This window comes from Anomaloglossus baeobatrachus, chromosome 3 (assembly GCF_048569485.1).
Source record: "Anomaloglossus baeobatrachus isolate aAnoBae1 chromosome 3, aAnoBae1.hap1, whole genome shotgun sequence".
In the NCBI taxonomy this organism is placed as follows: Eukaryota; Metazoa; Chordata; class Amphibia; order Anura; family Aromobatidae; genus Anomaloglossus; species Anomaloglossus baeobatrachus.
The window spans coordinates 259,085,412-259,101,416 of record NC_134355.1 but is presented as its reverse complement, the minus strand read 5'-3'; the positions used below and the strand labels follow the sequence as shown (position 1 = coordinate 259,101,416).

General features: G+C 49.3%; 1 protein-coding gene across 1 annotated transcript in view; it reads right to left on the bottom strand.

Annotated features, from left to right (window-relative positions):
* Positions 1 to 7,440, bottom strand: part of LRP11 (LDL receptor related protein 11) — a 46,849-nt gene extending 39,409 nt beyond the window's left edge. Inside the window, exon 1 of the mRNA XM_075339813.1 lies at positions 6,540 to 7,440. Within this exon, the coding sequence (XP_075195928.1) occupies positions 6,540 to 7,227 (688 nt within the window). The 5' untranslated portion in view covers positions 7,228 to 7,440. The remainder of the gene's footprint in view (positions 1 to 6,539) is intronic.
* Between the last annotated feature and the right edge of the window lie 8,565 nt (positions 7,441 to 16,005).

Here is a 16,005-nt window from a genome sequence, read left to right as displayed (position 1 = left end):
AGCCATGAAGTTGGGCTTTATCCTTTGTCGTTCCCCCTGTTGGTCGTACATTCCCTTCATGTTGTGTTAGTTCAACAGTGGGACTAGCAATCCTCACCTGCCAACTCACTAGCCAGGGTTATTACATAGTATATCAGGGTTTCAGGTATCCTGTTCAGCGACCAGTGTGGAACCTGTATAGGGACTAACCAGAAGATTAGGGTACAGCCGCAGGTGAGTGCAGGACGTGTCCCATCTTCCCCCTCGCTAGCGCCAGGGTAATTTCTTTTCCTAGATCTGAACAGCTCATTTACATATTACGAAAAATGTGCATTTCTCTGGAATAAAGATATCAATGTATCATTTTATTCAACTTTCTGTGACCTGCATGCCCATATAGATGGCATAAGGGGGCTAATTCTACTGATAGATGCCTTTTAATGCACATAAATATACTATTTTTAGAAGTAATGGCTTCACATCAGCGGTATTCTGCAGCACTGCTGGATCCGGCACAAATGCAGTACAGTTCAATACAGTTCACAGGCATCGTGGCAAGCTCCGGTCACATGCTGTCACATGCTCCGGTCACATGACCGCATGTGACCAGAGCTTGCCGCGATGCCTGTGAAGTGTATTTGTGCCGGATCCGGCAGTGCAGCAGAGTACCGCTGATGTGAAACCAGCCTAAGCTACATACTTTTCTTTTGAAGAGTTGAGTTGCAGTACCTAGAAGTGGCCACCAACCAGTGAACGGCGCTGTCTTTTCTAGCTCTGTACACCTATACATCCAGCCTGATAACAGCTGACTAGTGGGGATACGAAGCATTAGACCCCCACTGTTCTGATATGTCGGACTCCCACTGAGCATCAATATCAAAGTAGTAGACAACCTATTTAATGCTTTTATTCTCTATCCTCATACTCCGTTCCATTGTATGGTGCCTAAATTAAAGGAAGGGATGGTTTTTAATGTTTATACAAACCTCTATGCAAATATTTATTCCAGTGCATAAAATGAAAAACCTTATCCCCTTCCTCACATAATGAATTTCCATTTTTGCGGCTTTGTTTTTCTTCTCGTTTTCGTTTATTCTTCCATATCTTTTTATTTCTCTGTACAAACAGCCGTACGAAGGCTTGTTTTTGTGGGACAAGTTTTCAAGTCGTTTTGAAGGACACTGATCATTTTATCACATGATGTACTAAAAACAGAAAAAAAATTCCAAGTGGGGTAGGGTAAAATTGCTAAAAAAAAAAATGCAATTCCACAATTGTTTTTACGGCATTCATTAGGCAGTAAAATTTAACCAGCGGTATGATTCTAAAGGTCAGTACGATTACGGCGGCACTACCAAACTTATTTTTTATAGTTTAAGTGGAAAAAATGCTTGAAAAAATGTACCATTTTCTGAGACTTTTAATTTTTTTATGTTTTCATTTTTTGGTATATGGGGCTGTGCGTGGGCTTATCTTTTTGCACCCTGGGAAGAAACAGAAGTCACCATGGCCATAATTATATACACAGTAACCTGTCATTTGATTCATTGGTTGGGAAAACAGACCCCACACCGTCACAGAAGCAGGCCCCCACCTTGATAAGTCCCCAAATCAGGGTTGCTTGCAGCAATTAAAAGGTTAACAGCTTTCATTACTTTTCTTTAGAGGGAAGGTGTCGCATTTTTTTATTTTTGTATTAATAATAGTGATTATGTATTCAAGTATTTTTAATACAAAATTAAATTCACAGTTTATTTAGTTTTTATTTAATACTAGTGTTACTGAAGCCCTGGGGGCTGCCATCTTGGATGTGCTGTGTGTAATGTTACTCAAGTCAAATATGGCAGTGCCTGTGCATAGGAGACAGTTGTCAGGCTGCGACCCTATACGTAACACAGAGACCGCTTGTGCTGTGAGCTGAATACGCCCCCTGGGCTGTCCAGATCACAGCAGAGGGAGGAGATTGCCACCATCTTTGTGCAGCTCACTTGCATGCTGTGTGCTGCACTTACCCCTGTCATCTGTTTGGGTTGTGTGAGTACTGCCGCCAGGCTGCCCTCCCTTCCCACCCCAGCCCCCCGCTGCCTCTCCACCCCGCCTCCGCTCTCTTTCCCCCGCTGCCGCCCCTCCCCCCACCGCTGCCGACACCGCCCCCCCCCCACCGTTCCCCCTGCTCTCGTGTGCTCCTTCGCGCCGCCGCTTCTACGAAATACAGCAGAGCATGGAATACAGCAGAGCGCAGTATACAGAGGCGCACGGAATATAGCAGAGCTCGGTATACAGCAGGGCGCAGAATACAGCGGCGCACATAATACAGCAGAGCACAGTATACAGCGAAGCGTGGAATACACCAGAGCGCGGTATGCTGAGGATCACGGAATACAGCAGAGCGTGGTATATGGAGGAGCACGGAATGCGAGCATGCGTGTGGCAGAGCATTGCGATTGTGCATGTGGCAGATCATTGTGGGTGTGCGAGTGTGTGTGTGGCAGAGCATTCTGGGTGTGTGAACGTGCGTTTGGCAGAGCATTGCGGGTGGGCGTGCTGCAGAGCATTGCAGGCGGACGTGCCTGCAGCAGAACATTGCTGGTACGGGGTGTGAAGAGCACTATGTGGGGAGCACTATGCAGCTGTCCTTGGTGACACTTTAGACATTAGGATCACTTTGCGATCACCAACAAAATGACTCCGCACTGTGATCCTAAACTTCATCTTCTCATCCTTTTGGAAACACCCAGATTGGGAGGGGAGGTGACATCACACACAAGAGAGCGGATTCTGCACACTTTTACTGCAGCTGTAATGTGAGCTAGGTCTATAGTAGGATTTTAGCAGCTGCTCCCCCTAGTGTTTAAGAGTGCAAAATATCAAACTTTTTTTATTTTATTTTATTTTTTTATATATTTTGCTCAATTAAAAACAAATAATAATAATATTTAAAAAAAATTAAAACATTAATACTTTATATTTTTTCAGTTATTGATTTTTTTTTTTTACGGCACCTTCCCTTTAAGCCTAGGAATCACATATTAGGATTCAGCCCCAAGAAGGGGAAGGTGGGTTGAAAAAAGTATACATACAAAAGCATGCACCTGACATTTTCTCTGGATCCATCAGAGACATAGAGCTCCTTCTTCGTGGTGCCCCAGTAATGTATATTAATGATAAGGCCTATAGAAGAGGTTAGACATGTCATGATAATAATGTGCTTAGGTAGACAGGAGAGGTTAGGGATAAAATAGGTGCCAACTCCCTAGAACAGCGGTGGGGAACCTCCGGCCCGCAGGCCGCATGCGGCCCGCCATGACCTTTTATATGGCCCCCGGGCAGATTCCCGGGGGAGGCAGTTCTCGTGCTGTCACTGCGGTCTTGCTGCCGCCGGCCCTTTAAATCCACACATTGCTGTTTGTGCTGCAATGTGTTCTTCCATCGGCCAGTGCCAATTGTGGGCGGGTCCACAGCAGCCTCACAGCTTCCAGCGTTGTGTGCACGCCCCCTGCCCTCCGGAGATCAGTGCCCGCCTTCTCCTTCTGATGCAGTGTGTCCGGCTCCTGCACTCCGGTGATGTGAATGCAATGCTGCTGTGAGTCCAGCGCCGACCCTCTGCTGCTATGTGCCCTGCCCAATGCTTTGTGCCTAAACCCCAGTTCTGTAAACCCTCTCCCCCAGAGTTGCAAGAAACTCTCAGCACAGTGTGCCCCCCAATGTCCTGTGTGCACCCCCCACACAATCCTGTGCGCAGCCCCCCAATGTCCTGTGTGCACCCCCCACACAATCCTGTGTGCAGCCCCCCCCCAGTCCTGTGTGCTGCCCATCACCCAGTCCTGTGTGCAGCCCCCCAATGTCCTGTGTGCACCCCCCACACAATCCTGTGTGCACCCCCCACACAATCCTGTGTGCACCCCCCACACAATCCTGTGTGCAGCCCCCCCAGTCCTATGTGCAGACCATCACCCAGTCCTGTGTGCACCCCCCCAGTCCTGTGTGCACCCCTCCCCCAGTCCTGTGTGCACCCCCCCAATGTCCTGTGTGCAGCCTCCCCCCCAGTCCTATGTGCTGCCCATCACCCAGTCCTGTGTGCACCCCCACACAATCCTGTGTGCAGCCCAGCCCCCAGTCCTGTGTGCAGCCCAGCCCCCAGTCCTGTGTGCAAAGCAACCTCCGTGAGGTGCCTGTGCCCCCAGCCCCGCGTGAGGTGCCTGTGCCCTCAGCCCCGCGTGAGGTGCCTGTGCCCCCAGCCCCGCGTGAGGTGCCTGTGCCCCCAGCCCCGCGTGAGGTGCCTGTGCCCCCAGCCCCGCGTGAGGTGCCTGTGTTTCCCCAGCCCCGCGTGAGGTGCCTGTGCCCCCAACCCCGCGTGAGGTGCCTGTGCCCCCAGCCCCGCGTGAGGTGCCTGTGCCCCCAGCCCCGCGTGAGGTGCCTGTGTCCCCAGCCCCGCGTGCCTGTGCCCCCAGCCCCGCGTGCCTGTGCCCCCAGCCCCGCGTGCCTGTGCCCCCAGCCCCGCGTGCCTGTGCCTGTGCCCCCAGCCCCGCGTGCCTGTGCCTGTGCCCCCAGCCCCGCGTGCCTGTGCCTGTGCCCCCAGCCCCGCGTGCCTGTGCCCCGCGTGAGGTGCCTGTGCCCCGCGTGAGGTGCCTGTGCCCCGCGTGAGGTGCCTGTGCCCCCAGCCCCGTGTGAGGTGCCTGTGCCCCCAGCCCCGCGTGTGGTGCCTGTGCCCCCAGCCCCCTCTTGTGATGTGCATGCCCCCAGCCCCATGCCCCCGTTAATTAATTGTTTCACCCAATATAGCAGGGTCATTTAAACATTGATAATTTTGTGCAGCCCCCGAAGGTTGGTAGAAATTTCCAAATGGCCCCCAACAGAAAAAAGGTTCCCCACCCCTGCCCTAGAGTATATATTATAGTTGGGTTTTAAAAGGATTGTCCACTTCAGAGGTCTTTTTATACTTTACTACTTGTATTTGAAGCTAAAAACTATATTTGCAATTGTGTTTCAATGAAAATGTTGCAACGTTTGTCTTTTACAGGATCCTTGTATCCCGTAACATTCAACTTTGATGTAGTCTGTTGTCATAATTCGGCTTAGAGGGACTCAAAAAAAAGACAAATAAAAGAGTTACAAAGTCCCCATTATGATGGATTCTCAGCTAACGCATTCTGCAGTCAGCAATATACACTCAGGTGACTGGGCTCCTGGATGGGTGGGTGGGTGACTGGGCTCCTGGATGGGTGGGTTGTGACTGGGCACCTGAATGAATGGATGACTGGGCTCCTGGATGGGTGGGTGGGTGACTGGGCTCCTGGATGGGTGGGTTGTGACTGGGGACCTGGATGAATGGGTGACTGGGCTCCTGGATGGGTGAATGGGGACCTGGATGAATGGGTGACTGGGCTCCTGGATGGGTGGGTTGGTGACTGGGGACATGAATGAATGGGTGACTGGGCTCCTGGATGGGTGGGTGGGTGACTGGGGACCTGGATGAATGGGTGACTGGGCTCCTGGATGGGTGGGTGGGTGACTGGGGACCTGGATGAATGGGTGACTGGGCTCCTGGATGGGTGAATGGGGACCTGGATGAATGGGTGACTGGGGACATGAATGAATGGGTGACTGGGCTCTTGGATGGGTGGGTGAATGGGCTCCTGGATGGGTGGGTGGGTGACCGGGGACCTGGATGAATGTGTGACTGGGCTCTTGGATGGGTGGGTGAATGGGGACTTGGATGAATGGGTGACTGGGCACCTGGATGAGTGGGTGACTGGGCACCTGGATGAGTGGGTGACTGGGCACCTGGATGAGTGGGTGACTAAGCATCTGGATGAGTGGGTGACGGGTTAGGGGGCCTGGGTGACTTAGTAGAGTGCGCTAGATGACTTGGTAGAGTGGCCTAGATGACTTGGTAGGGGGCCTGGATGACTTGGTAGGAGGGCCTGGATGACTTGGTAGGAGGGTAGGAGGGCCTGGATGACTTGGTAGGAGGGCCTGGATGACTTGGTAGGAGGGCCTGGATGACTTGGTCGGAGGGCCTGGATGACTTGGTCGGAGGGCCTGGATGACTTGGTCGGAGGGCCTGGATGACTTGGTCGGAGGGCGTGGATGACTTGGTCGGAGGGCGTGGATGACTTGGTCGGAGGGCGTGGATGACTTGGTCGGAGGGATTGGATGACTTGGTCGGAGGGCCTGGGTCACTTGGTAGAGGGGCCTGAGTCACTTGGTAGGGGGGCCTGGGTCACTTGGTAAGGGGGGCCTGGGTCACTTGGTAAGGGGGGCCTGGGTCACTTGGTAAGGGGGGCCTGGGTCACTTGGTCAGAGTGCCTAGATGACTTGGTAGAGGGGCCTGGGTGACTTTGTCGGAGGGCCTGGATGACTTGGTAGGGGGGCCTGGATGACTTGGTAAGGGGGGGCCTGGATGATTTGGTAAGGGGGGCCTGGATGACTTGGTAAGGGGGGCCTGGATGACTTGGTAAGGGGGGGCCTGGATGACTTGGTAAGGGGGGGCCTGGATGAATTGATAGATAGGGGTCCTGGCATTGGGAATGGATCTATCCTAAGCATCTACCTCTTACCCAGGATGCTGGTCACAGTGCCGGGAGAAGGCCAGGAAGCATTGCGGCCGGTGAGGGTGAAGCTGGTGTAGTCCCGGTGCGGAGAGAACTGGCACACATTGTGCCCTCGGTGGGTACAGTCAAAGAGGAAGCAGCTGAAGCCGCGGCCGGACCTCTCCACCACCGCGGCCGAGCACCGGGGCAGGGAGCAGCACACCTGCAGGCACTGCTTCCAGCTGTACACCTCGTCCGGGGCCTGCAGGAAGGCGGCTCCGGCCTCCAGCGAGTCCTTGGTGCGGATGATGAAGTCCTCCAGCCGGTTGAAGTTGCACACATCCTCGCCGGAGTCTCCGGACGGCCGCACGGCCACCTCCTGCAGCTGCTCCTGCATAGCAGCCTCCTCCTCCGCCTCCCGGCCATCCCCGTGCGGCCGGTGCCGGGGCCAGTCCTCCGCCTCCCGGCCTTCCCCGTGCGGCCGGTGCCAGTCCTCCGCCTCCTGCCCCGGCGCTTGTCTCTGCTGCTGCAGCTGCTTACGGAATTCCTCCAGCAGCTCCTCCACCCCGGAGATCTGGGACCGGAGATCCGTCAGCTGAGGAGCAGGCGAGCCCGAGGAGACCCTCCGGGAGCCCCCCGGATCGGAGCAGAGCAGCAGTGTGAGCAGGCTGAGGCAGACCACCGGGACGTGATGGGCAGGGAAGGGGTAGATCATGGCGACTCCTGGGCCCCGGGAGGTCAGTACGGTGGGCAGCCTGGCAGTGTCATTGTGATGGATGGGCTACACGGCAGCAGGACGCAGCCAAAGGCCAGAGCATGGCAGCCGTGACCACCGGAGGATGTGACGGGAGGGCTCCACAGTGCCAGGTGGACGGGAAGGGCAATCAGCACCGGGAGGAGGGACAGCTCCAGTGACGTCACCGCCGCCCTGCTGGAGACCAGACGTCATCCTGGCCGGCATCTGCTCTGTACACGGGGGATGCGGGAGAATACACGGGGAATACAGGAGCAGGAGGGTAACGCAGGGGGAATACACAGGGGATACGCAGGGAAATACACAGTGAGGGGAGAGAATACACGGGGGAATACAGGAGCAGGAGGGTAACGCAGGGGGAATACACAGGGGATACGCAGGGAAATACACTGGGAATACACAGGGGAGAGAATACACGGGGGGCATACAGTGTATACACGGGGGGAAATAAAGGGGGTATACACAGGGGGAATACACATTGTATAAGCAGCAGAATACACTGGGAATATGGGTGGGAATACACTGTGGGTGAGGCAATACACAGGGGCGTACAGGAGTGTATACACAAGGGGAATACAGGAGCAGGGGGAATACACATTGTATAAGCAGCAGAATACACTGGGAATATGGGTGGGAATACATGGTGGGTGAGGCTATACACGGGGAGTACATGAGTGTATACACAAGGGGAATACGTGGGTGAATACACAGGGTATAAGCAGGGAATACAGGAGATTCTACATAGGGGGAATACACAGAAGGGGATAGGGGGGAAATACACGGGGGAATGCAGTATGGTATATACAGGGGCAATACACGAGGGGGATACACTGGGGGTATATACGTAGGGATTACACAAGAGACATACATAGGTGTATACACAGGGAACATACGGCGGAATACACAGGGTGATATACTCAGGGGAATACATTGTGGAATACACAGGGGAATAGTGAAGACCTGGCCCTGGTCTTGTCATCTGATCCAGGGGCAGACATATCATTGGTGCAACCAGCCACATTGAGGTCAGGTTACCTGCGATCACAGGTTGGAGGACTATGGGAATTCCCAGCTGTGGCCGAGGCTAACCTAAGTGTGATGTCATCGCACATCACTGCTCAGTCTCTGCTTGAATTTACAGCATATGGTCATGTACCATGATTGTGTGCTGTGATTCAGATGTAGCAGAGCTGGAATCGTTGTGTGACCTCTTGTGGATCCTGCAGGGGTGTTTTAGGTGGTAATAAAGTGGTGAAAGAGGGTGTTCTTTTGTATTTTCTTTCAAATAAAGAATTTTTTAGGCGCTTGTGTTTATTTCATATTCACTTACAGATTAGTAATGGGGGCTGTCTCATAGACGCCTCCCATTACAAATCTAAAGCTTAGTGTCAGCTGTGAGCTGACACTATAACCCCTTATTACCCCAATTGCTACCACACCAGGGCAATCAGGAAGAGTCTGGTAAACTGCAGGGGTTGTTGCATCAAATGGATGCAACAACCCTGGGCAGCTGCAGGCTGATATATTTAGGCTGGGGTGGGTCCAATAAACATGGATTTCGCCAGCCTGAGAATACCAGCCCCCAGCTGTCTGGCTTTATCTTGGCTGGGTATCAAAATAGGGGGACCGAACACTTTTTTTTTTTTTTTTAATTATTTATTTAAATAATTTTATTTTTTTTAAAATGCACGCTGTTCCACCTATTTTGATACACAGGCAAGATAAGAGCACGGTTGGGGGCTGTAGCCATGGCTTTATCTGTGCTGGGTATCATAATATGGGGCACGGCTGCCTATAGGACTTTCAAGGCCCCATACTGACAAAATTTTCGGGCCCCCTCGAGACTCCGCCCAAGCTCCACCTCTACCCCTCAAACCTTCCCCAGACTCACCACCACTCTTGGAAATACGTGTGTGTGTATATATATATACACAGTATATATATATATATATATATATATATATATATATACTGTATATATATCCACACATACATACACACACAGTCATGGCCAAGGCCAAAAATGTTAGCACCCTTGAGGTTGTTCTAGAAAATGAAATATTTCCCTCAGAAAATTAATAATGCAACCCCTACACTGCCCCTCTCCATAATATTGCTCTCACGGTGCCCCTATGTACAATATCCCCCACATACTGACCATTTAACTACACACAATGCCCCTCTATATATCTCTCACACACACACTGTCTCTCTGTATAATATCCCCGCACAGACCCACTGCTCCTCTGTATAATATAACCTACACACACTGCTCGTCTGTATATCATCCCCTCACACACTGCTCCTCTATATAATATCCCCCACACACTGCCCCATTGTATAAAATACCCACACACACACTGCTTCTCTGTATATCCCACACACACTGCCCCTCTGTACAATATTCACACACACTGCCTCTCTGTATAATATCCCTCAAGTACGCTACCCCTTTGTATACTATCCCCCAAACAAGCTGCCCCTCTTTATATATCCTACCACATACACTGCCCCTCTGTATAATATCCTCCTGGTATATATGTCTAGTCCTGGCATTTATGTCCCTTTCCTGGAATATATGTCCCCATCCTGGTATGTATGTCCCCATCCTGGTTTATTGTCCTACTCTTCCTAGCATATATATCCTACTCCTGGTCCCCATCATGGTTTATTTGTCCCCATCCTGGTATATTTGTCCCATCCTGGGTCCCTTCTGATGTATTTCTCCCCTCCTGGGCATATTCTGTTATGTATGTCCCCATCCTGGTTTCTGTCCCCTTCCTGGTATATATGTCTTATTCCTGGTTTATTTGTCCTTTTCTCAGCATATATGTTCTTCTCCTGGTATATGTCTCCATTCTGGGCCCCTCCTGGTGTATATAAATATCCCCCTCCTGGACACATTCTGATATATATGTCCCCATCCTGGTTTCTGTCCCCTTCCTGGTATATATTGCCTCCTCCTGGTATATGTGTCCTATTATTGGTTTATTTGTCCCCTTCCTAGCTTATATGTCCTCCTAGTATATGTGTCCCCATCCTGGGCCCCTCCTGGTGTATATATAAATTCCCCCCCTGGGCACATTCTGGTATGTATGTCCCCATCCTGGTTTTTGTACCCTTTTATAATACCTTCTCCTTCTTGTATATATGCCCCAATCCTGTTTTATGTCCCCTTCCTTTTATATACACTACAGTTCAAAAGTTTAGGGTCACTTAGATATTTCCTTATTCTTGATAGAAAGCACATTTGTTTTCAATGATGCTACCATTAAATTAAACAGAAATACACTCTATACATTGCTAATGTGGTAAATGACTATTCTAGCTTCAAATGTTTGGTTTTTAATGCAATATCTACATAGGTGTATAGAGGCCCATTTCTAACAACAACCACTCCAGTGTTCTAATGGTACATTGTGTTTGCTAACGATGTTAGAAGGCTAATGGATGTTTAGAAATACCTTGAAAACCCTTGTGAAAGTATGTTAGCACAGCTGAAAACAGTTTTGCTGATTAGAGAAGCTATAAAACTGACCTTCCTTTGAGCTAGTTGAGAATCTGGAGCATTACATTTGTTGGTTCCTTTAAACTCTCAAAATGGCCAGAAAAAGAGAACTCTCATGTGAAACTCGACAGTCTATTCTTGTTCTTAGAAATGAAGGATATTCCATGCGAGAAATTGCCAAGAAACTGAAGATTTCCTACAACGGTGTGTACTACTCCCTTCAGAGGAGAGCAAAAACAGGCTCTAACCAGAGAAGAAAGAGAAGTGGGAGGCCTTGCTGCACAACTGAGCAACAAGACAAGTACATTAGTCTCTAGTTTGAGAAATCGACGTCTCACAGGTCCTCAAATTGCAGCTTCTTTAAATAGTACCCGCAAAACGCCAGTGTCAATGTCTACAGTGAAGAGCGACTCTGGGATGCTGGCCTTCAGTACAGAGTGGCAAAGAAAAAGCCATATCTGAGACTGGATAATAAAAGGAAAAGATTAATATGGGAACACAGATATTGGACAGAGGTAGATTGGAACAAAGTGTTATGGACAGACAAATCAAAGTTTGAGGTGTTTGGATCACACAGAAGAACATTTGTGAGATGCAGAACTACTGAAAAGATGCTGGAAGAGTGCCTGACGCCATCTGTCAAGCATGGTGGAGGTAATGTGATGATCTGGGGTTGCTTTGGTGCTGGTAAAGTGGGAGATTTGTACAAGGTAAAAAGAATTTTGAATTAGGAAGGCAACGCCATGCTATACCCTATGGATAGCGCTTGATTGGAGCCAATTTCATCCTACAATAGGGCAATGACCCAAAGCACACCTCCAAATCATGCATGAACTATTTAGGGAAGAAGCAGGCAGTTGGTATTCTATCTGTAATGGAGTGGCCAGCCCAGCCACCAGATCTCAACCCTATGGAGTTGTTGTGGGAGCAGCTTGACCGTATGGTACGCAAAAAGTGCCCATCAATCCAACATGTGGGAGCGGCTTCTGGAAGCATGGGGTGAAATATCTCCAGATTATATAATCAAATTAACAGCTAGAATGCCAAAGGCCTGCAAAGCTGGAATTGCTGCAAAGGAGCATTCTGTGACGAAAGCAAAGTGTGAAGGAGAAAATTATTATTTCAAGTAAAAATCATTATTTCTAATCTCGTCAATGTTTGGACTATATTTTCTATTCATTATGCAAGTCAGTTGATAAAAGTATGATTTTTCATGGAAAAGACAAAATTGTCTGGGTGACCCCAAACTTTTGAACTGTAGTGTATGTCCTCCTTCTTGTATATATGTCCCCTTCCTGGGCCTCTCCTGGTATATTTGTCTGCCGCAAGAAGAAGAAAAAACAAAAACATTTTACTCACCCTCCCCGACTTCTACGTTGTATGGCATCCGCTCTGAGCCGCGATGCATTTCTGCTGGATGTGCGCCCTACAATGCACATCCAGCTGAAGCATGGCAGGGACTGGGGTCAGTGGGCCCCCCCACCACACCTAGCAATCTTCAGCTCATGGAGCACCTACCTTTCCCCAGTGGAAGCTGCGTCCTCGCCACCTCCGCAGATCTTGATTGCCTGCAGCAGTGTGATGAGGCCGCAGAGTGTACTCTGCTCCACTGATCTTGCTTCAGCCACATGGCTAATTTGCATGCAATGCAAATCAGCAGGGTGTTGTGGCCGAAGCGACACAGCCGGCTCCCTCTGCTGCGGCTGTAATTGTGGCCTGGTGAAATGGGGGACCGGCCAGACCCGGGGCATAATAAAGCTAATTAATCACCCCAGACCCTCTCTTCATTGGGCCCCATACACCAGTCATGGTTGTCATGCCCTGATGGCGACCCTGATATGGGGGGACCCTACGTCAATTTTTTTAAATTTATTTTTACTGTATGCTATAGACCCACAGACCAGGACTGTGATTGGAAGTGTCAGACATGCTGTCACTCAGCGAGGTGGTGCGTCTGACTGCAACCAGTCTCAGTCGGGGGAAGCAGTGAATATGCATGAGCCTAATGAGCTGCCCATGAAGAAGAATCAGAGGCCACGGGAGCATACAGCCGCACCGGTGAATTTGTAAGTATGAAGCGTGTATTCCTTCCTACCCTTTTGCGCCAGATTCTGATTCCGATAGATTATTTGGGGACTAGCATCCGGCCAGATACCAGGGATCAATCCCCCGCCAACCCCGAGTCGGCGGGGGATTGATGTGCGAGTCCTCCCATCACTAGTGAGAAATGCAGGGATAAAAGAATTGAAACATCCTGCAGTTATTTTGTCAGAAGTTTGCGACAAATAAACTGCAGAAAATAAAACTGCAACGTGCGCAGAGCAAATCTGAATTCTCATAGACTTTGCTGGGAAGTCAAAAGTGAGAACTTTCTGTCAACAAAACTGCACCAAAAACATGACAAAAAACGCAGTGTGCGCATGTAGGCTAAGAATCAGCTTCTTACCTTACAGATAATGTAATCTGTAGGTACAGAGATGGAATAAACGGTGGGCATGCTACCAATTGAAAACCAGAATTAGGTAGTGGCATTGAGGTTACTTATCTTCCATATATCCTCTTCCCAATATTGTAGACAGCAGAATCCAGTCCTTCTTTCAGGGCCAACAGAGGATAAGGTTATGGTTGCACTTACTCACAATTTAATCCTGGACCATGCTATATGTCTCTGCAATATGTCTCGTCTCATATCCCAGTGTCCCGGTTCATCAGGAGGCAAACAGGATGATACATTGTATATGCCATATCACAGCTGCATCACACTGATGCTGGGTCATCTCACCCAGACATATGGAGGTGGATGCGTTTTTTTTTTTTTATCTCAGACTACTTTTTGTATGCAAGACTCCATTATACTCCTTTATGGGAAGAGGATATATGGAAGATAAGTAACCTCAAGCCAGGACCTGCTCGTGGTTTTCAATTGGATGCATACCCACAGTTTATTACATCTATGGACAAATATGTTACTTTAACTGTTTTTCTCCCAAGGCTTGGACTGCCATTATTTAGTTAGTGGTCATATTTAGTCTGAGGGAGGGTCAGTCGTAGTGGAGTAGGGGCATCAATAAAAATAAGGATGTAAAATCTCCACTGGTAGTCAGGGTCAATTGTTCTCATGGGATTATCCCAGGGAGATAGGCCTGGAATTGCCAACATATTTATTTGTAACACGGTTATTGGTATTTTGGTGCTTTTAAAAAAATGTTTTGTCAATAAACTATCTTTTAATGGCAGACTCTTCCTGTCACTGCATTGTTACTGTTTTGCTCCTAGTGGTGGAAAAATCTTTTTCTTCCTGTATACTACAAATTACAACCTGTTCTCACATTCCCTCATAGTTCATTGTGTTATTAAGTTTATTCCCAAGCAAAAAATCACTGGTTTAACTGAGGAGCAGCCATGAAGAGGATTTTCGAAGAAAAAAAGGAACATCATCCAGATAATCGAATGTGATCTCTCAGCCAAGAAAAGTGAGTGCCATGACAGTTTGAAGAATATGAAATTCAGTCCATCCATCCATTCAAAAGTGAAGCTGTGGATGTCCAGACAAAAGATTAGGAGTCAACATGTCGCCTCATCGCAAGGTCTACTAGTTCTAGCATGACAAAGACGGCAGTGGAGGCTGCTCATATGCTTCATAACAGTGAGATCACAGATGCCCATACAAGCACTGTGTGGTGCACGTTACACAAGTCTGGAATGGTGGCCCGAAAAAGTGATGAATCCTCAACTTCAATATCGTCATAAGAAGCATCGGTGTCATGCAGCCAAGTGACAGAGTGGGGAACCTCAGACTAGGGACCCTGCACTGTCAATTAGCTCACAGGTACGTTTGATGGTAGTGAGGTCTGAGTCGCCAGCATGACCCTAACTCCTGTCCAAGCCCTGGTATACCTCCCCTCCCCCTACTCCACCCAAGGGGTCAGTCGGGACCATAGTCACAAACCCCACAACAAAACACGGATGGGGAGAAACCAAAACTCATACACACAGCAAGCAAACACATAAGAGCAACAATACGTGCCCAGAGGAAAATAGTATAAAAGGGGGAAGTAAACTCACAATCGGGAAACTTCCAAACCGCACAATAACCACAGCACAGATTACCAAAATAGGATCACCACAATAAGACTGGAATCGGCCGGCCGCAGTCTTCCTGAGTCACTGGGCTGTGGGCAGTGTTTCAGCGCTCAGCACAGCCCAGCGTGACAGCCCATCAGCTCCCTCCTCCCTCACAGCAAAGCGCTGCAAGCAGGAGACACACTGGGCTGTGACGAGCGTTGAAAAACCACCCACAGCCCAGTGACTCAGGAAGACTGCGGCCGGCCGCGGTGATATCACATGATCTGGAACTTGAGGTGACATCACCAGATCCCCGAGGTCACTGAGCCCTGCGGTCACGCGATGGGGAAGAGTGATCCGCAATAGCGCCTCTCACAGTATTGCCAACATAAGGTGTTTGAGAGAAACATTGTTTCTCAACATAATATCGATCTAGCAAATAATAAATATGGGTGAACCACCCCTTTAATGTTTTTTGTGGATAACCACACCCAATGACCCACACACATGTCTCTGGACCAGGCACAAACCCACATGTTTATACCAAGAACCCATGCTACACAAGCGCTGCTGAACCCTATTCCAGGTAGACGATAATACTGACCCTGCCTGATCCTTGTCCGGGAGCCCAGAAGAGTGACCCTTACATAATGTACAAAACTGAGGGTGTTGCCCATAAACACAGAAAGAGGGTGATACCCCAGAGGACTTATTACCTCTTACTGTGGTTGTTAATAGTGGATTCTGCCAGAGGAAGGAACGCCGACCACTCTTCCTGCTTGTCAGACACAAAACAGTGCAAATATTGTTCCAGATTTTGATTCATGTGCTCCACCTGGCCATTGGACTGCCGGTGGAAGGCCGACGAGTGCAACAATTTGATCCTCAACTGAGAGCAGAATTCTTTCCAGAAGTTCGCAATTAACGGAGTACCCTTATCAGATACAATCTCAGACGGGAATCCATGGAGTCTGACAGTCTCGCATATAAAAACTGGGGCTCAAGTCTTGGTGTTAGGTAGTGACAGTAAGGCAACAAAGTGGGTCATTTTAGAGACTCTGTCAACCACCACTAAAATAACCGTGCTGCCAGGAGAGGGGGGCAGATCCGTAATGAAATCCATGAATATGTCCGTCCAGGATTTGCTAGGTACACCTAGAGTTAGC